The sequence below is a fragment of the Diadema antillarum genome, unplaced genomic scaffold (genome assembly GCF_040938485.1).
Source record: "Diadema antillarum isolate AM-2024a unplaced genomic scaffold, OU_Dant_1.0 seq00000846_RagTag, whole genome shotgun sequence".
NCBI classification, from domain to species: Eukaryota; Metazoa; Echinodermata; class Echinoidea; order Diadematoida; family Diadematidae; genus Diadema; species Diadema antillarum.
This window is the reverse complement of record NW_027271720.1, coordinates 583791-606175: the sequence shown is the minus strand read 5'-3', so window position 1 is coordinate 606175 and position 22385 is coordinate 583791. Positions and strand designations below refer to the sequence as shown.

Genomic DNA, 22385 nt, shown 5'->3' with positions numbered 1-22385 from the left:
TTTTTTTATGTATTTTTCTAATTTGATCAGAATTTTTTTATTCTAATCCTTCCTTAATTTTTCATTCTTTACGTACCCTTTTTGTAAGTACATGTATATCTCTCTTGACATAAAATGGTCGTAGCGTATGTTTATATTTCGTTGGAGGATTTTTAGTATTTTTTCCACACTTTTTTTAATTTAATGAAAAATTTTAATGTCAATCCTTCCTCTTTTTAATCTTTACATACCCTATAATATTATGTAAGTATATCTTAAAGCAAATTAATTTTGTTCAATTGATTATCACTGTTCTCTTTTGCAGAGTACAGCGGCCGAATCACCGTCCCCGTCTTATGGGACAAGAAGTTAAACACAATCGTCAACAATGAGTCCTCGGAGATCATTCGCATGCTCAACAAGGAGTTCAATGAGTGTGCAGGAAGTGAGGAGCAGCGAAATATTGACCTCTGTCCGGAAAGTCTGCTGGGGAAGATTGACGAGGTCAACTCGTGGGTCTATGAGTAAGTCGAATGCATCTCACTGAGTATGATGTTTTGCTCATCAAAAACAAACAAACAAACAAACAAACAAACAAACAAACAAACACATAGCAGATCTCTGCCAAGCAGCTCATTTCCACCCATAATTATTGTGGTTTCCACCTTCTAGTCCCGCATTCCCACTGTGTAATAAAAATAGATTCATGGTCATCATCATGATAGGGCTCACACGGGTAAATAATTCCCCATATAGAGACGTGTGTTAAAATTCAAATTTCAAAAAATTCTGTAAAATAGCTGGGAGAAATGAGGTGTTTCATCTTCACTAACCTGGATAAGTGAGATATACCCTTTCATCCATCAAATTTCCAGGGTGGGTTCTTTTGCTCTAATTCTGTCCAAGGGTCCGCAAAGCCAGACTACGAGTTCTTGTCACTCAAAAAATCACCTATTTTCCGTACCCGTACCCAATGAAATATAGTCCCCTCAAATTCCATCAGAGAAGCTTTCATCTTCCAACCAAATTGCAGTTTGTAGAAGAATTCATATTCAATGTCTCCAGCTATTCAGTTTTTTGCCAAACTACATGATTGATTTTTAATTAATTTTTTTCTTCATTTATATTGGTATCTTTGGTACGAATTTGTGAAGGGGTCTTGGACAGTCCATTTTATTTACAGGTGTGAGCCCGATAGTGTACAAAAGAGTGATGGCAAGGACTATTTTTTATAGAATTGTAAACACAGTAATGCTGAAAATGGCCGTATTTGCCAATAATAAAGAATCATTACAAAGAAAATGGGGGGGGGGGGAAAAATCACTACCCGGCAAAATGTAAACATATGTTCCTTCTGTCATATATTTTTTTTCCTGAAAACTTCATCCTAATACTTAAAAAAAATATTATCATTATTTTGCAACTGAACAACTACAAACCAAATCAGGCAAAAAAACATAACCCCCTTGGCGAAGGTAACTAGCACAGAAGTCATATCATTATTTTGCATGCACGTATAAAGATAAAGACAGAAGAGGTATCTGTGGTCACATGTTTTGGCAGTTGTTAATGGGAATTACGATAATTGTAGTTCCTTCAACAACAACTTCAAAACTCACAATCGATTCTGACTGATGGCCTCATGAATGCAATCATTGCAAGTCCAAGAATGAACAATTTCTGTATGTCTTTATGCTTATGTTGTGCTGAAGTCTGGATGTTATGAGAATGAAGGAATGGAAGTCAAAAGGTTAATTTGTAATTATTTACATAATACATGTTATGCATGTACACACGGCATAAAAGCCACACTTGGTCAAGCCGAAAAACATATTTCTTTCCAACATAAAAGTGACCACAGGGACTGTTCTTCACTCTAAAAAAAAGATGAAATGGTAAATCAACATTTTGAATGTTGTGACTTCTCTAACCTTTTGTAAATTAGAGTGTTCGATAACTTGCCAATGAAACCTATATTTTGAGAGCTTACATTTGGTGGCTCATCGATATGCATCATTCAAGTTCAACATTTCGATAAACTGTCTCACATAATAGATGGAGGTTGTGAAACGCATGAATACTATTTATGGACATAAAAATATTGAAGCGACGACGCTGATCTACAATGGTTCCTGATTGTTTGCATTGGTATTTTGAGAAATCGCACAGTTCGTGCATGCAGTCAGATATTGTGCAGGTCTGTAAATCTGGAAAAAAAAAACAGCAACAACAACAAAAGACTGTCAGCATACTGCTGCTTGCATGAAGCGAAAAGTAAGCAGGCAGCACAAAATAGACTTACAGCTGCCGTCCCGTGCCGAAACCACTTCAAGCTAATTGGATCCCCCAGCGGAAGCAATTGATTAGAAAGCCGCGGCCAATTAACTAGAATTTAATGAAGTCCACTGATTGGTGCGCTTTGTGCGTGACTTATATCTGTCATTCCTTTGCGAGAAGTCGAAGTTCCTTTGTTTTGACAGACAACAACAGGGGGATAGAAAGAGTGACAGACAGACAGAGACACACAGACAGACAGATAGAAGGAGAGACAGAAGACTCGCAGACTCACGCACAAAATTCAAGGTCACATCTTGGGTGTGCTCGCTTTTGCTGTTTCTTGTTTGCAGTGCAAGACCTATAATCAAAATTGTAATCATTTCATCTTTGCCTCTGTCGTGTTCTCCTATAAGATTGATCAACAATGGAGTCTACAAGTGCGGCTTTGCTCGAAGCCAGGAAGCCTACGACGACGCTGCGCAAAAACTCTTCGCTGCTCTTGACAGGGTAAGTAACTCTCTCGATACCTCCAACTCAAAATGCCATTGATATTGTGTGCACAAGGGATGCCATATAGCAATGACAAACTTCAGTGCTTTTCCACCCCTTACCGAAGTTGGCTGTCGTAAATAGCGTAAAATCAAGCAGACATTAATCTATGAGAAATAGTGTCATTAAAACCGCACGTAACACATTAAGAAAGTTAAATGAGAGTTTTAAATTCGAAATGAAAACGTCTTTTTGGCTATGCAATGATATGCAAATTAGATTATGTGCAAAGTGTAACATGATGGAGAAATTGATAGATCAGCCGTAACTGTCCCTTTAATTCTTTTCGTCACCTCATTTGATTTGCGTATGTTGGTGCGGTAAAACATATTATGAAACTTTGACTCGCGTGAACTGCCAATTTCTGCACCAAGGCTTGCTAATAACGTAGTTATTCCAAGGAGGTACTAGGCTCGCCTAGTACCTCCTTGGTTATTCTAACTTGAAGAAATCTCATCGAATCAGATCGCGGCTTCCCGTTGGCTTGACTACCTAATTAACCTCATTTGATTATATCTCCCGTCAGCTCGATCGGTCTATTTTTTCATCTCCGTATATTCATATCTTTCCGGAGTTTGATTAGAGCTGTCCTGGGATGAATACTGATAAATTATTTCCATCCGCCATATCTTTAATTACCCGGCCCCGCTCCCGTGATATCTTTTCGACTATCTTTTGGGGGCGCTGTGGCATAATGGATAAAACTCCCGACTCCCGATCGGAGGACCCGAGTTCGAATCCCGCCCGGTGCTTACGTCCTTGGACAAGATGTTCGTACCCACCATGTCCCTCTCGACCCAGGTGTATAAATGGGTACCTGGCAACGCGAGGGTAATAATAATGGCAGGGCCCTCTGGTAGAGCAGTGGCAACACTGAAGAGGTTACCGTGGGTAAATAAGACATTATTATTATTATTATTATTATTATTATTATTATTATTATTATTATTATCATCATCATCATCATCATCATCATCATTATTATTATCATTATCATTATCATAGGTTGAAGACATCCTGTCGAAGTCCCGCTACTTGTGTGGTGACCAACTCACCGAAGCCGATATCCGTCTCTTCACCACACTGATTCGCTTCGACACCGTCTACGCGCACCACTTCAAGGTGAGACACGACCCCATATGCGGTGTGATAGTTTACACTCAAATCCACGTTTGACAGTACATCTTGATTTCCTACATAAATCTTGTGAATAAGCCAGTTTGGCATTGGCTCATATGCGCATTGGTACAAATGACCTTTCTTTTTTCTCAGTTGGTTAGGCCCTACATTATAGGCACTTCACTTGTTTTCAAGCAGACTTAAAGCATGCTTGCCGACGTAACAATTTATGGCATTCGTCAATCATGTTCAATCGGAAGAATGAATTTGCGTGGACCAGGTGACGAGAATGGTCCGTCAGTCAACACAAATCTATGGGGAAACCATTTCTTTATTTTGCATTGAATGTGTTAAGAAACTTTTTCTATTGATATTGCCAAATACCAGGCTTTTGCTGTTACTATAGTCCGGTGGCTTTGCTGGCAAGTACCCGGTTGACATGGATTAAGTTTCACTGTACATAAAATACATCAGAACATAATTATAGGGCCTGGTCCTGCATCCTAAAAAGAACTTATCAAATTCAAGTGGAATCGTTTCAAATAGGAACTTAGGAGATTTCTATTTCAAATCTGATCAATTTTTTTTAAATAGATTCTATTAGAATATGATCGGAATCTATCTAAATATGACAAGAATCCATTCAAAATTTGACTACATTGTGAATAGAAACCATGAAAGTCCCCATCTGAAATCATTCCTATTCAAGATGGACTGTTTTGTCTTTAGAGTGTGCGATTTACATAGACATATACCTCTGCATGACAGGTTAACTCGTTTTCACGATTGCTCTGACCGGAGAACACAGATTCGCTTCCTAAATGAAGCGAAGTGACATACAGCGATTGTTTGAACTCTCCGGTATTACAACGTGAGCAGACAAGTCTGCCGAAAATCTGACATGTGAGACGCTACAAATAATAATATCGTCCACAGGTGCAATTTCAAGCATGAGGCTTTCGGAAGTGTAAGGATATCACCTATAAAAGGGCACACATGCACGAATTTAATTGGTTTGGCGTGCTTTATTTCTGCATTCAACCAAACACAAATTCAAACTCAAATTCCAAGGATACAAACGATGGGAAAATCAATGATTATTATTATAACGATATCATGCAATTAAGTAGAAAAACAGACAAGCATATACAAAACAAAGTGTTAATAGGAGAAGAAGTGTATTATAGTAGATATTTTTCCAGTAAATGAGAGAAATAATTGAACGCAGGGGACCGCCACTGTGAGCGGTTCGGCTGCAAATGGATGGGACCTCACAAATTTAAAAATGTATGGAGCCGTATTCATGACCGTGCCAGTTGGCAAAGCTGTTGATGTGCTGGTTTTGGTTTTGGTCTTGGTTTTTCTTTGTGTGTGTGTGTGTGTGTGTGCGGGGGGGGGGGGGGGGGTCAAGGATGTGTGGACCCCTGTACATATGAGCCCAATATGTGATGGGGTCCTTTTGCGTTGCACATGAATTATCAAGAACGAAACATTTAAAGTCCCTTGACGAACACAAACGTACGACATGTCGTGTTCATATCGAGTTTCTTCTAAATTGTGAGATCCTAATGACACGCCGCGGATGAAGCTGTCGATGTGTATATAATTATTATATACCTGGATATATACTCGTGGGACATACCGAGAGGACTTCGAGGCGAGCGCCCTCCCGCTGTTACGGTAGGCGTGATGTCGGATGCCTCGAAATAATTCATGGAGTCGCGAGAGAACGCCGCCTCGTACCATCAAAAGCGGGCCTCTTACGTGATGCAATCCAAGATGCACAGGTTATGGGCGATGATGATTAGCGCTATAACATCCATCATCTTTTCTTCTCCGAAACCAATTTCCGCTCACCTCCCAACGCCCACCCTGCATGAATCCTGGGCCAGCGCGTTCCCAGGTCTTGCCTTGATGATGTCGACCAGCGCCCACATGTGAGAGAGCAGCATTGTGGACGGACGATGCCTGAAAAAAAAAAAAGAAAAGAAAAGAAACTTGAGGTGTGAAATCATGCATGCGTCATTTGAAGCCCCCGTGTATTGCCGAAAGTTTGGACAAGGGGGGCGCGCACTATCCCTAAGCTCGGATGAATTTTGCAAAGAGAGAAAGTCGCCTCATGAACTAATATTTAGTTTTCCCGCTCTTGCCTCATTCATGATTGTATCTGCAAAGAGATAACGTCGTGAGACAGATGATAGGTAGCCAAGGGAACTCATAAAGAGTAGCAGCTTTGTTAATATTGTAAATCGTCTTCTAGGCCCTTCTATCTATTAATACTGTGCTGTCTTGAAGGGATGGGATGGAAGAAGATCTATCACGCATACGTTATACAGTGCGTATAAAAAAAAAGGTAATCCAACTTTGGAGGGCTACTATTTTATAATTATCAGCTATTGAGAGCTCACTGTTAGTTGTGAGGAAAGGGGAACTCTTCCTCTTTCCATTGATACCTATTTATGTTGATAAATATCATGCATGACTGAGCACATGAACTTTAAAGACAACAATGACAAACTGCACTTTTTCCAAGTATGCGTGTTATTGTGAAGGAACAATGCATGTCTCACTGCATGGGTGAGATCTGTCAATGAAAGTGGCCAAAGAGGCCAGCCTGTACGAATGCAGATTTGTGTTTAGGGTTTGTGTTTAGGGGTTTTTTCCTCACCTTTTATGGTTCATAACCTTTAAGATGGCCACCTGTTGGATAACTGAAGTCACTCCCAAAGAGGTCAACCCACACAATCCATTTTCTCTGTTCATATTCAACTCATAGCTCGCAGCGACAAACCATGTCGTTAATGTGAAGAGAGAAAAATGGATAATGGTTTAGGCTTTATGGGAAGGACCAAGTTTACAACAACGTGGCCATGTTGAAGGCTATGAACCATAAATGGTTAGAAGAAACCCTTAACACGAACCTGCAGTCATGCAGGCTGGCCTGATGATTCGACCACCTCCATTGACAGATCTCATCCATGCAGTGAGATATGCATTGTTCCTTCACAGTAACATGCAAACTTGGAAAACGTGCAATTTGTCATTGTTGTCTTTAAAGTTCATGTGCTCAGTCATGCATGACATTTGTCAACATAAATAGGTATCAATGGAAAGAGGAAGAGTTCCCCTTTCCTCACAACTAACAGTGAGCTCTCAATAGCTGATAATTATAAGATAGTAGCCCTCCAAAGTTGGATTACCTTTTTTTTTTTTTGATACGCACTGTATTATCACCGCGGCTTAACCCATTGAGGAATAGCTGATTTTTCTGTAACACACATTTTCCCTGCCCGAGTATATGCTCTGGACTAGTCGTCAATCAGTCAGCGGCTTAATGTGTGAATGCGCTGACAAGGGAGGAGAAAAGACCATTCCCCAGCTTTTATCAATTCACCACGTGAATCTCCAGTTAAGTTCAGTGAACTCTTTACCCTTCTTCTTCATAATGATAATGGTATGCTGTTATTTACCCATAGGGTGTACTCTCTGCAGTGCCCTTCCAGAGGACCACGACTTATCATTCACTTCAATTCAATTTCACTTTCACATTTTTATTTCATTTTTCGACAAACACATGTAGACATCACTTTTTTGGTAACAGAAAATAAGGTGCGTAAAACTGTGAGATGAAAAGGGTGTACAATAATTGTAGATAACCTTACGATAATTATCCATTGTCATAAAACTGTAGTGATCAGAGGGAAGTAAACAATACGCAAAGTTCAAAGAATGGAGGAACCCACTAAAAAGACAACGCTTGTAGGATGTGGGCCCCTCAGAAGAAAAGCATCAATTGAAAGCCCAGGGGGAAAACATCATTATTAAGTATCAGCGATCTGGAATTGACAGGTATATATACCCATCGAAACTCCTGGCTCAAGAGAATCCTGAGCCTTTAAGGGGATGGGGTGGGGATGTACATGTACACTCCGTAAAGGATTCGAACCGAGAATACCTTATTTCAGAGTCTGTAGGCACTGATGTCACGCCTTCGGTCGTGTCTGCCTCGTTCAAAGAGAAACTCGATCCTGTGGTTCAGTGGATGGAACTGAGGACTCTCAGTCTTAAGGTCCCCGGTTCAATTCCTTTGTATTGCACCAGCGGCTGTGCCCTTTGTTGACAAGACACTGACTTTGTATCCTCTTTGCCTTGTCCTCAGATAGGAGAGGTCGGTACAGTTGTTCAGGTGCTTCCTGAAGACCTCATGAGTAATTCAAACATAGTAAATTCAATTACACTCTTTAAATTGTAAATGATATGCCATACGGAGAATAAATCAAATCAAATCAAATCAAAACAGCTCAAATCATATTTAAACCTTACTTTCATTATTTAAACATATTAGGCCTGTACAAAGAAATACTTGAAATTCGACATGCAGTTTGAGTAATACACAGGAAGCAACAATAGTAGTTTGTTCATGTCTATGATCAAAAGATGATCTGACCATGATATAGATATGATCATATGATAAATGATTCACTGAGACCAAGAGGAAATACGACGGAACTTTTTCTTTGTCTATGCTATGATTCTGAGTAGCACTCAGGCTTTTTTTTAGAATTGGTATGGAGACAGCATGGCCTATTAACATCCGTTGGGGTTATCTATACGGCGAGGAGCGGGCGGGGGCGCTGAGCCGAATGAGATCATTATGAAGATGTTGAATATGTCTGGTTGTCAGCGAGTCTGTTTTGTCTTTTAATTATTTATTTGTTTTTCTCTTTCCCTCCCCCCCTCTCTCTCTCTCTCTCTCTCTCTCTCCCTCTCTCTTCTCTCCCTGGTGATACCAATATAAATAATGAAATGTCTTAATGTCATTTGTTGTTGTTTTTTTCACTTTTCCAAGTAACATGCGAATAAATGATTCACTTCGTTGCTCAGGATCCCCCTGCGTGTGATTTTCGGTAAATGGTGTGGGGAGACCGTGACGGGCTGTTGAAGGGTCTGGTGAATAAGTTGACGCACGATTGGGAAAGGAGAGAGGGAGGGAGAAGGAGAGAGAGAGAGAGAAAAAAAAAGAAAGAAAGAGAGGGATAGAGAAATTGAAGGAGTGATATAATAGAAAGAGAGCACATCATGTGATATTCCAGACGTGTGCTCGCATAGTCTTTAACGGCGCTTTGCTGCATACGCAGGGACCGGTGTGCTGTAGCTAAAATCAGTGGCGGATCTAGAGGGGGCACACCGGGCGCGCGCCCCCTCTTTATTTGTTGTTAAAACAAAAGAAATTAAAAAAAATGATGAAACCAGGAAGTAGCACCAGAAATATTGTTTGCGCCCCCCCCCCCCCCCCCTTTACGGAATTCCTGGATCCGCCTCTGAAAGTGGATAGAACCAAGCCGGGCTCTAAAATGTTGAGGTCACCGAGTCGAGTCCCAGTGGCAGCGGCGAAGGTCCCCCGGGCAAGGCAGACTGTATTCACTGTATCGTGGGTCTCCCCAGAATCTCTGCAGTAATGAGTGTCATAAGAGTATTTTTACATGTAAAATGTTCACAATCATTTACATTTTTTGCCTTTTCCATAATGTGTCCGACAAAATTTTAGCCGTGTATTAGTAAAATTATTCCCACATCATGTCCATACTGTTGTTGTTGTAATTGTTGTTTCTTTTTTTTTTTTTGGGGGGGGGGTAGATTTTTTTTTCTGTGAAGTGCATTGCCATGGGTCAGTAAATTTCTTCCGGTATATCATCAAACTGGGCGCAGGAAAAAAAATGATGAAAATAGATTTTGTTTCGTTATTTATTTTTATTGCTTGCGTGCGCCCGAATATGAAAAATGATGTACATCAGGTATTTCGTGATTCGGTGGAATTGGCTACCGTCAGTGATAAAGTCCCCGATTGAAGTTCCGCGGCAGCGATGGCATCAGTGCCCCCAGGCAAGGCACATTATCTCTTCCATTGCCGATATAATCTTTCGGGAGGAATTTATAGCCATCTGTGGCGTGCCTGTTCGCACGTAAGAAATTAATGAGTAATTCCCTTATAGATGGCAACGCGAAAAATGAACATCCGTCACCGTCGATTACGTATTTGCCGCCGTCGGTTGCGTATTCGGAAACAATCTGGAACTCACCATGGGGTGCTGTTCATGGTTTTTAACCATACATCCATCCCATTTCCCTGGACCACGCACATATCTCTGTATCACATTCATGTACATGATTACATTCTAAGCGAGTAAATCTTATAACATGAAATTTTGGGGTATTTTATTTTAAATGATCTGAATATAATAACGATCCCACTATTGCATGAGCAGAAGACCCTCCCCCCTCCACCCCCACCAAAACAAAAATAGTATGAAATAAAAACAAATTGATAAACAAAATAAATAGGAAGTTGTTAAAATCACCCCAAAGCAGGAATTTTTCGATGTTAGGATCGAATTTGACGTTCTCACTGCTGGCAGTCGATTGAAAGGAGCCAGATGTGCGAAAATATGAAGAAAAAAAAAGAAAGAGAGAGAGAGAGAGAGAATTCTAGGAATTGTTGCTCATGCACAATCATAGGCAATATCTTGATGACGTCAAGCTCCATCTGCAAATTAAGTTTTGAACCTTTGGGGTGCTGTCAACAGCGATCTCTCTGCATTACTATTCGATCAGAAGTACAAGTATAAGGATGAAGTGTACTAGAAATGCCGAGTGAACGATTTTGCATAATCGCTCCTCTCCTTAATGAGAACTGGTGACGCTTTTCTCTCGAGGCTTTGGACATGTCTCTTATACATCTGTTGCGGAGACAGTATGACCAATTCATTCAACAACATCGTGAATTATTGAGGAGCGAATGCGCAAGATGTCGCACCACTAAGGAACCAAGTTTTACCGATCCAACTGAACTTTTCGCATAAAACTGCACATCAAGCATATCAGGAAGTAGACGAGGGCATTCACTCTGAATTACCGCTTACCTAACCACACATGAGAAGTTGTCTATCGAGCTGGCGTGGAAAGCTGGATGTCAGTTTCTTGATGATGTCAAAATCTGTAATGTATTAAGTATAACAGTGTCATATAAAAGCGTTTTCCTTTTATTCTACCTTCCAGATTGTACTGTGTAATTCTTTATGGGAGTGGTAGAGACGGGTGCTGTTCGTTATTCCCAATGTTCGATATTCCGAAGGTTCGTTAATCCGAAACACGCAAATTCCCTATACCTAGAGGTTCATTAATCCGAAAATGAAAAGGGTTCGTTAGTCCGAACTTGTGGCGTTATTCCGAAGGTTCGTTCTTCCGAAAATTTGTTCATCCGAAAATGAAATTCGGAAAAAACGAACCTTCGGAATAAGGAATCTTCGGACTGAAGAGCCTTCGGAATATCGAACCTTCGGAATAACGAGCTGTAACCGGTAGAGACATCGGTATTTAATAGCCATGTTTTCTTCTGTTGTTTCTCTGACTCGTTGATACCCATGATAGAATGATGATATCGCTGTCTTTTTGGCGTCACTGCATTTGTCCATAATAGTGCAACAAGAAGCGGATAGTTGACTACCCCAACCTGTGGGGGTTCACCAGAGACATCTACCAGACTCCGGGCGTCAAGGAAACGGTCGACCAGGAGCACATCCAGAAGCACTACCAGGTGAGTTGTGGCGGGGAAAGGGATGCGGGGCGTGGTGGGGTGGGGCAGGTGAAGCCTTGACAGCGTCTTTGCCCGTCAAATTTCCAGGAACTACGGTTTTTGTTTTGTTTTTGTTTTTGTGGGTTTTTTTTTTTGTGGCTTGGTGCTGTGTCGATTTCTTATGATTTTTTTTTCTATTATCCTTTGTTAGTGTTTCATATAACCAAGGGAAAGTAGACAATGAAAGGTCTAAATGCAAAAACCGTTAAACGCCGTTTTCCTTTTTTTTTTTTTTGGTTAAAGTAAGGTCATCATCAGATAGACAAAAACAAATTCAGAAATATAAACAAATGAGAAGGAGAAGAAGAAAGATGAAGGAAAAATAGAATGAGAATGATGAAGAAAATGATAATAATTTCCTGTTTAGAAGCTAGTTAATGTGAACATGCATGACTCACATATGGACAAAGTGAACGTTTATCTGACTTATGGCATTTTTACCCTTTTTATTTCTTCATTCTTTACCATACCAGTTAAGCCACACTTCCATCAACCCGTTCAGCATCGTTGCCATCGGTCCCGACCTCGACTTCGACGCTCCCCACGGCAGGGACACCCAGTTCCAGAAGTGAACGTGGAGTTGGCGCATTTAGCCCACCAGGGTGTATACAGACCACCGACAATCACCCATCAACCAATGACACACACACACACACACACACACACACACACACACACACACACACGCACACGCACACACCCACACATATGCAAATGAACAAGTAAACTAATATCACAAACATTGTCTGAAAGGAAGGTCCCCCCCCCCCCCCCCCCCCCGGACGCGCTGGCCTATGACAGTTACGATTGTTGTAAAAACAGTGCAAATCACGCCGATGCTTTCAAGAATATTATGCAAGATTCATAGCTTTTTCATGTTTTTATTCTCTGTGTTCAGTCCGGAAGTATGAAATCCCCAACAATTTTCGTTACTGCATTTCTTAACTGTAGACCATCAAATGTTGCCGTGATAATAATGATCAAATGCATAGATGAATTGCACTCCTAATTCAAAATAGTTACCTCATATCTATGAAAATTAGTGAAACGCGATACTGTAATAGTCTTTCAATGTTTTCGTTTGTTGTTGTTTGATTACCTTCAATATAAAGTAATGGGTGTATCATGATTTTCTGGTTTAGCAGCATACACTTCTGTCTGAGACCATCAGTGTGTATAACAAAGACAAAGATCATTGATATCAATGTTGATTTACACAGGTTAAAAGATTAAGATACATTGAGTTTTGTTACTTTTGTTTTCTTCCTGTTAGTTTATCTCTTCGTGGTTATCTCCAATTCGCGTACAGCAGAGTCACTGCAGAATGAGAGACGTACTGTGAATGTCTAACTAGAATAATGTTTTCTTCTCTCTCTCTCTCTCTCTTTCTCTCTTATTTTTTGTTTGTTTGAATGTAATATTGGCTGATTACTTAGTTATCTTCTTTGTTGCACAATAATGATTACATTATTAATATCAGTTGTTACGATTCATTATTGGAAAATATTCATAAGTCGAAATTTCCGTCGCATTTTAATTTCTGCCTTTGAAAGGTTATCTCTTTCCCTCTTTCAAGTCTCGTGATGAAGTCACTGTTTTATGTTACATGTAACTCTCTTGACTCGATGTTACGCTAAAATCTCTTTATATAACGAAAATGTTCTTTGTTTACGTTATTGCACCCGTAGAGATAAAATTTTGTATATTTGTTGGTGTAGGTATAATTTTACATGATGTAGTCTATAAGTGTGCCAGTGTGATTAGCATTCTATGTTATAGTATTCATCTTCGAATGGAAATATATCTTGTGTGTAGAAGAATGTCCGTGATATGTTAGAAATCATTGTAACTCATCTGATTATGCTGTATTTTGTGTAATGATTTATGAAAGGCTGAATATGATAACATTCATATGCCTTCTTCGTGATGATAGTAATATGCTGTCCTGAAATTCTGAAGTGTATGTGTATGTTAGATTTTAGGTAGCTAGATGTAATTGTCATTTGGTCGAAACGAAGACCATCATATTGCTCGGGTTGTCTGTTTTAACAAGCATATTCATTCATACTACTTTTTTTTTACATTTTGCTATTAGTACACGCACAAAGTTGTCGCTTAGCCATGTTCATAGTCTATTTTGTTGCAATAGATGTGTACTTGGGCGTTGCGCAACGCTCGGCGTTGTAGATGTTTATGTACTAGAAGTATCCGAGGCATTGTTTTCAATGGCATGAAACTATGCAATACTTTCTTTTCTTCTGTCTGTATGTCAGGATATACATCAAATGTAGGTAGGATTCTCAGGTCTAACTCAAATATCGTAGATATGTGGTATTCATTGCAGTGATGACAGTTTTGTGTGGAGAATAAACCTTGAAATTCACGTAGAGGTTAGTTGCATACGTGTTGTATAATGTATGTATGTATTCATATGTATATTCATATGTATATCTTCAAATATATTCAAATATATCCAAATATATATATATATATATATATATATATATATATATATACTTTGTATATATGTGTGTGTGTATGTGTGTGTGTGTGCTCTGTGTGTAAATATATATTTCATTTCATTTTCATTATATATATATATATATATATATATATATATATATATATAATATGCGTATTTCTTTATCAGCTACATTTTCGCCAAGTTAATCGATTGAGTCATGCGATTCTCTCTTTAGTATTGAAAAAGATATTAATTGCTTCAGTCAAAAACAAAACAAAAAATGACCAAGACTTGGTGTATCTTATATGCCGGAACGATAGATTATACAGAGAAGTACTAGGGGGTGGAGCCCCTGCAAACATACAAGCGTGCAATGGATAGAACCACATAGGGCTGATTATCATAGAAAACATTAATATACACCAAAGAGGCAGTAAAAACGCTAACGCTAAGAGTGCTAAAAAGGCTGAGAGTGCATGGTATCGAAGCTCGCATATCACGCATGCTTCTCCTACCATGATTGGAGAAGAAATCACGGTAGACGTGGTGTCATACCAGGGCCAGTGTGATTTATTATTTGGGATCAACGAAAATTTGTGCTCAACTATGACAAAATGGGCAGCTTAGCAAAAAATAAACTTACAAACAAAACGCATGAGATATAAAAAATATGAACACAATACCAAAGATACACAGACAAAAAAAAAAGAAAAAAAAAGAGGAGAAGCCATAATGTATATATTAGTCAAGAAAATTATGCCAGAAAGTTCATTTAGTCGCCTATGACACGTTAGGACTTATGACATGTATTAATATGGCCGTGATGGGTTCATGGGGTTCATCTTAAAACGTGTGTTGTCTATGTTAGGTATGTCTCCGTCACACTTCATTTCAATACAAATGCAATAATAAAATGCAAATTTGGTATGGAAACACTCAAAGCACGATCTCCAAAATTTAGAGAAAAAAAATTCAAAGCAAAACAACACGGAAAAACAACAACTATATAAGCGGTGATAAAATGAAAGCACTGTGGTATGGGAACTTAATAACTCGCAATGGTGTGAAGAAAGATCATTATATAAGCCGAATTCTTCTAAAATGCTGCTCTGTTTAGCCATCAGGAAAAACTTTCATCACCTTGTATAATCATCAGAGCCATCAATTCTGAATAGAGTTACGATATACTAATAACGAAGAATTTATTGTGCTTATGTCCTTGGACAAGATGTTTTACCCACTATGTCCCTCTCGACCCAGGTGTATAAATGGGTACCTGGCAACGCTAGGGTAATAATAATGGCAGGGCCCTCTGGTAGAGCAGTGGCAACACTGAAGAGGCTACCCTGGGTAAATAAGACCTTATTATTATACCCCCGCCAAACGAAGTTTGAAGGGGGTATATAGGAATCAGCGGACGGTCGGGCGGTCGGGCGGTCCGTTGCAAATCTTGCGTCGCGAACTACTTCCTCAGTTTTCAACCGATTCCCATAAAACTTGGCACAGATGTGTGCCTTGGGTTGTAGATGTGCAAGACGTATTTTTTGACTGTACCCAAAAGTACGTTGCCATGGTAACGGCATATTATGGGCAAAAATGGGTACAAATCTTGCGTCGCGAACTCCTCCCACAGTTTTTGATCAATTTTTATGAAATTAGGTACAGATGTTCATCTGAATATGTTAATGTGCAAGACACATATTTCCGCAGTGGCAAAAAGTGCGTTGCCATGGTAACGGCATGTTATTGGTAAAATATAGGGCAAAATGCTTCATGGCAAAACTGCTTCATCAGTGTTCTTCCAATTCTCATGGAATTCATATTGAATGTTTGTCTTAGGATATAGGTCAGCATGACACATTTCTTGACAGTGACAAAAAGTATGTTGCCATGGTAACAGCTCACATATTATGAGCCAAAATGATGGAAAATTTTGTGTTGCAAACCACTTCCTTAGTTTTTGCCCAATTTCCATGAAACTTGGTACAGATGTGTGCCTTTGGTTGTAGATGTGCAAGACGCATTTTTTGACAGTACCCGAAAGTACGTTGCCATGGTAACGGCATATTAATGGCAGAAGATCAAGGAAAGATCTTGCGGATTTAACTACTTCCTCAGTTTTTTGACCAAAGCTTATGAAATGTGGCACACACCTTGATCTTGGTGGGAAGATGTGGAAGACATATTTTTCGGACGTGTCGGGAGCTGCGTTGCCATGGTAACGGCATATAGATGGCAGAAGATCAAGGAAAGATCTTGCGGATTGAACTACTTCCTCTGTATTCGACTGAAGCTCATGAAATGTGGCACACACATTGGTCTTGGTGGGAAGATGTGCAAGACATATTTTTTGGACGTGTCGGAAGCTGCGTTGCCATGGTAACGGCATATTAATGGCGGAAGATCAAGGAAAGATCTTGTGGATTGAACTACTTCCTCAGTTTTTGACAAAAGCTTATGAAATGTGGCACACACAATAGTCTTGGTGGGAAGATGTGCAAGACATATTTTTCGGACGTGTCGGAAGCTGCGTTGCCATGGTAACGGCATTTAAATGGCAGAAGATCAAGGAAAGATCATTCCTTGGGTAAGACTGTCGTCACGGGGCGGGGGTATTAATCACCTTACGTGATATTTCTAGTTATTATTATTACTATTGTTGAGGTAAGATTATTAAGGTAATCTCTAAAATCTCTAACCTGGGTGTCTTATCAAAGAAACATGCATGATTCCATAACCTGAAAATCTTCTTTTTTTGTCAGTGTCTGTGGGAGTGATATATCGAAAGAGATTTTTGCAGTGTTTGTTGTGTTTTATTACAATGTTTCCTGGCCATTTTCCAGGACTGTGTGATTGGAATGCAGATCAAAGTAAGGAGAGTCACAGGAAAGCACCTCAAGTCCAAGGTCACAGGGTAATCATCTGCCATATGGATTCCCAGACATCCCTATATCTTAAAGGAATCGGATAGTTTTGGCTTAGCCCTAACTTCAGGTTTTTAACATTTTCTGGTGAGATAATGAGAAACCTCTTATGAAATGTGAAAGAGTATGTAATTCCAAGAGGATTTCAACGTTTATTTGATTTTTTTTTAAAAATGGTTTTGAAATGGCTGAGATATCCAGAAACAGAACGATCGTAATATTTATTGTGGGACCCATCTTGTATTACGATCGCTTTGTTTTACTCTGTTTTTTTAATGTTTCAGCCATTCCAAAACCGAATTTTATCAAATAAATTTTGAATTCCTCTTAGATGGTATGCTCTGTACTATTTCATAAGCGGTTCCTTGATATCTCGCAAAAAGTTAAAAGCCCAATCCTTATACCTCCATAAATACTACCAGCCCTTTAACCTGCCGAGAAATCGGTCCGCCTTCACTGATACACTTCCTACGAAATTCTGAACATACATTTCTTGTCTGAAGTACAATGTGAAATTGATATTGATTGTCGTTGCAAGGAGCTCCGAAGAGAGTTTTGGTCACGAACAGAAATGGAAATGTTATCCAAAACCTTATAGTTGGACTGTAACGTAGCAGCTGTCATGGTCCACTTGCAATTATTATAATGTATTTAGTATACGTGAACCGTGCTATACCAAAACGTCGTCCAGCAGCCCGTTGCATAAAAGTTACAATATGGTAACTTTGCCATCGAATGGTAACTACCATGGTAACAATACTCAATAGCCAATCAAAATCAAGAATTCCATGGAAGTTACCATTGGATGGCAAAGTTACCATAAATTGTAACTTTTATGCAACGGGCCCCAGGGCAATGTTTAAAACAAAACAAAACAAAACGCTTTGCAACAGGGGCAACCTCTGACAATTGCCGTAACCACAGCAACAGCTCGGTAACAGCGCAAGAGCCATGAGCAATCAAGTCGATGCCTGGATAACCTATAAAGTATAATGAATTATGGCAAGTTGCAAATGATCGCACATCTGATGTTTATGAAACGCGGCCAAGAACGAAATGTCTGCTGTAGTTTGTCTTCACTTCCGACTCGTTCCGAGTCTTCCAAAACATGATGACGCGCATGCAGGTCTACATGGAAATGAACTTGTCGAGTTTTCGACTCGCCTTGATGTTGAACATAATATATCCTGGGTTGGATCCTCTCTGCTATATAGGTGCCAACAGGAAGTGTTTGATTTTCACCCGGCGTCTTCTCGGATAGAAGTGAAATTTACCTCCCTGCTCACGGATGCTTATTGACAGAATCTTGGAAAACTAGCGGCTTCTCCACAAAACGTGGGGTCTAATACGTTTGCGGGCAAATATCTAACCTTTTTGTGCCTGAATATTTTATTCGCGCTTTTTTTTTTTCGTATCAATTCTTGCCTGTCAAACAAAACCTATCGCGAATCCCTGTAATTCTGGAACTGATTATAATCAAAATACTAATTAAGCCCCTACGATTTTCAGATTTGTAATCATTTTACTTTTCTTTTCCTGTAAGATAAATTCCAAGATTAAGGAACAAGAACAGGTGAGAATATAGTATGAAATCTATCTTGCTATTGTGAGCTGGTGCACCTGCGTAATGTGAAGGTCTACGTCACAAACGGTTCAATCCACAAAGTTTGTTTCAGCTGACTTTAGAGATTACCATTGATAACATTTATAGGCAAGAGAGATTTCTGAGAGGAGTTACATATTTCAATCAGACAAAATTCTTGAATTTTTGATGAGAAGAATCACATGAGTATAGGAGACATCATGTCACATTAATTGAAGTCAGTGCGGGACACACGAGCCGAAATGGATTTCAAGGGGAGTTCTTGAGAACCTCTACACTGAATTTGAGCTGAAAGTCCCCACCCTATATTATTATACCCCCACAGCAAATTTCAGGATCGAAGCATGAAAAAAAGAAAGATCTGTTCTGATGTCAGTGACTAAAAATATTAAATCTCTCGTGTATTGCAAAGAAGATTTTGCTGTTATTGTGTTTTCGCTCTGTCTACAACACAGCGTTATGTGAATAGGGAAATTTTTGCAATGATTAAGGTCGTGTCGATTGAGGGCGCCCTTGCTGTAATTACAATCGCAAAGTTCCAAACTTCTGACATTCTTTTCACGTATGTACACGGGTCAATAAAAGATCAATAATGCTTAATGAAGTCTTTGAAAAGTTAGCTATCATACCGCGACCCTCACACTGCTCATTCAGTCTACGTTTTCTAGGTAATTTAGGTTTTCTTGATGATTTTGAAAACAAACAAACAAACAAAAACCAGGGAAAATCCCCTGAGCGGAGAATAACACGTGCATGGCAGCTTTCATGTTTTTGATGATCTGACGAGATAGTACATGTTGGCACGATTAACGCATGGGATTTCAAGATAATGACGTGTTCAAATGTGTGGTGGTGATTAGATTATATTTCTTGGCACAATTCCTCCGAGTTGGACAACTTGAACTTCATAACTCTCTCAAACATTATCGGCAGCGAAGGATGTATGAACATGTGCAGCATCGTATAGCTCCAAAATACTAGTAAGAGATTTTGTGCATGGAGTGGGTGCCAGGGCAAGGCGGGGAAAAGAAGGGAGGGCATGGATCAAGGTTGTGTGTGGGCTTTCATATGTATGGACATAAAGATACATGCGTGACATGATGTTGGTTCATACGACGTTGCCAAAAAAAAAAAGAAAAAAAAAGTTCATCCATGATCCATAGGGGAATGGTTATTCCTTCCCAAACCAGCACAGTGCTATAGTATATAAGTACGTCTTTACCAGCTAGGGCCGGCAGAACCGGGGAGGGGGGGGGGGGGGTGAACCCCCCCCCCCCCCCCGTCTTTTTTTTTCACAATAGGCATGCATAGGAATACAAAGGGTGTAACCACTTTAGCCTCTCTTGTTACCCCGGATCAGCTGATCAAACCCGAAAGTGGCAGCAGAATTAAGTTGCGCTGAAGGCGCCCCTTTTGTTTGTTTGTTTTTGTTTTTGCTTGTTGAAGCGTAATTATTAAGCATCGGTATCCCCGATATTTTGTCTGAGTCTCGTAGAATTACCATTCCGTTCACCGTATTAAAGTCTGTAGATCTACATCTAAAGACCCGAAACAATATACAAATTTAGTTCATGTGCTCTGCATCTTTCATTCTTCTGCCAAAGGGGAATATACGAACAGATCACATCTTCATAATTATACTTCCAGATTACATGATTATCATCCCTATTTGGATGCTCATTATGAAAGGAGACAAAAAGATCTTTGGGAGTGTTTGCAGTGTCAACGTCGTTGTATTGTTATGGTGAGTAAAATTTTCTTACAAATTATTGTGACGATTGAATGCGTTTTTATGTTCATCATAATAATGTTATACAACCGAGCAAACTTAACATGCGCATATTCTTTTATCATTATTTGATGATCTGGCGAGATAGTGCATGTACATGTATTTGACGTGCTGATGTTCATTATGTTCATGTTAACATTTGGGTGGATGACGGATGTCTCAGAAAAGGAGACCCTCTGGACTAAGAGTTCCGAGGTCCTCTTTGTGAGGATGATGACTGCTTGTCCCCACCCCCTTTCTTTTTTCCCCTTTTCACTTTTGCCAAGTTTACTTATGATTGATGGTGCCCATGTGTGGAAACAATTTTGTCGATGTAACACATGAACCAGCTTCCATGCGACGACGAACAGTAACGGGTATGAGAGTGGTAGCAGACAGCTGTTTCGACACGCGACAGTTTTTTGGTTTTATAGCAACCAGCCGCCGATATTATAGAGAACTATGGATAGCAGTCTGTTTCCTGCATGGGGAAGCATTATGTCGATATCATGTTTTAGACCATTAATTAGCACGCCCCCCCCCCCTCCGAAAACAAACAAACAACAGAACAGCAACAGAAGAAAGAAGAACAAATATCCCTGCTCATCAAAGAGTGTGTATCTTTGCCAAAACCCCGGTTATGAATGGCGCAACATACATTAATGTATGTACACGATGTCTCCAGAAAGGGCACTGCCGAGATACAAGGCAGTATGATTGCGAAAACTTTTTATGTAGAGACATAAACAACAACTTTTTTTTTTTTGTCTACGAGTTTTCTAGTTCAATTTACCTGGGCAAATCCCCCCTTACTTCTTTTCAAAAACATTGATCACCATTATATTGATTGGCTTCAATTCTTTTATCAGAGATTGAAGTACAAATTTTCCGTCTAAAATTGTCTGAACTGTGACTTCAATATCAGTGGAGGTAATAAATGTTTAGTATGACTGCAGTTCGTGTAATCGCTCGATGATTCATTATTTAAAGACATCGTCAAACTAACTGCGTTGCAGGTGCAGTATGATGTTTCACTCCAAAGATATTGTGAAAATGATACGAAATGATATTGAATGAAGTGAACAATTGGCTACAACTACTGCAGTTTCTCTTTTACACATTTCATATTATTGTCTTCCCACGACCACCTCCTACCAGTCACATGTTCCATACATATCCATGATGTATGAATGTTACATTCAAGCAAATTTGCATGACATATTTGTTTTGTTCCCTCATGACATGAGGGCTGAGTAGGATTGCCCCCCAACACACAAAAACACCCCCTTAAAAAAAAACCCTGGTATAAGCACACACAAACATACACAGACATACACACACACGCCCACACATACACACACATACACACACACCTCAATAAACATAAATTTGTAACTGCCACTACTAAAGTATGTCTCTTCAATAATGTACATATGAATTTATCTCCTTATAACACAGTTGAGAATTGCCCCCCCCAACACACAAAAACACCCCCTCAAGAAAGAGAAAAAAAAACACGGTATAAGCACACACAAACACACACACACGTACACACACACGCCCACACACACATACACACACACCTCAATAAATATAAATTTGTAACTGCCACTACTAAAGTATGTCTCTTCAATAATGTACAAATGAATTTATCTCCTTATAACACAGTTAAGAATTGCCCCCCCCCCCCAACACACAAAAACACCCCCTCAAGAAAGAGAAAAAAAAAAACACGGTATAAGCACACACAAACACACACACACGTACACACACACGCCCACACACACATACACACACACCTCAATAAATATAAATTTGTAACTGCCACTACTAAAGTATGTCTCTTCAATAATGTACAAATGAATTTATCTCCTTATAAAACAGTTAAGAATTGCCCCCCCCCCCCAACACACATAAACACCCCCTTAAGAAAGAGAGAGAAAAAAAAAAACACGGTATAAGCACACACAAACACACACACACACACACACACACCTCAATAAACATAAATTTGTAACTGCCACTACTATAGTATGTCTCTTCAATAATGTACATATGAATTTATCTCC

The 22385-nt window shown here is 39.5% G+C and overlaps 1 protein-coding gene across 1 annotated transcript in view; it reads left to right on the top strand.

Annotated features, from left to right (window-relative positions):
- LOC139740297 (glutathionyl-hydroquinone reductase YqjG-like) overlaps positions 1-12190 on the top strand; it is a 95866-nt gene extending 83676 nt beyond the window's left edge. The window contains exons 4-8 of the mRNA XM_071650878.1: positions 305-503; positions 2670-2763; positions 3811-3927; positions 11402-11518; positions 12031-12190. Of these exons, the coding sequence (XP_071506979.1) occupies positions 305-503; positions 2670-2763; positions 3811-3927; positions 11402-11518; positions 12031-12129 (626 nt within the window). The 3' untranslated portion in view covers positions 12130-12190. The remainder of the gene's footprint in view (positions 1-304; positions 504-2669; positions 2764-3810; positions 3928-11401; positions 11519-12030) is intronic.
- The last annotated feature ends 10195 nt before the right edge of the window (positions 12191-22385 follow it).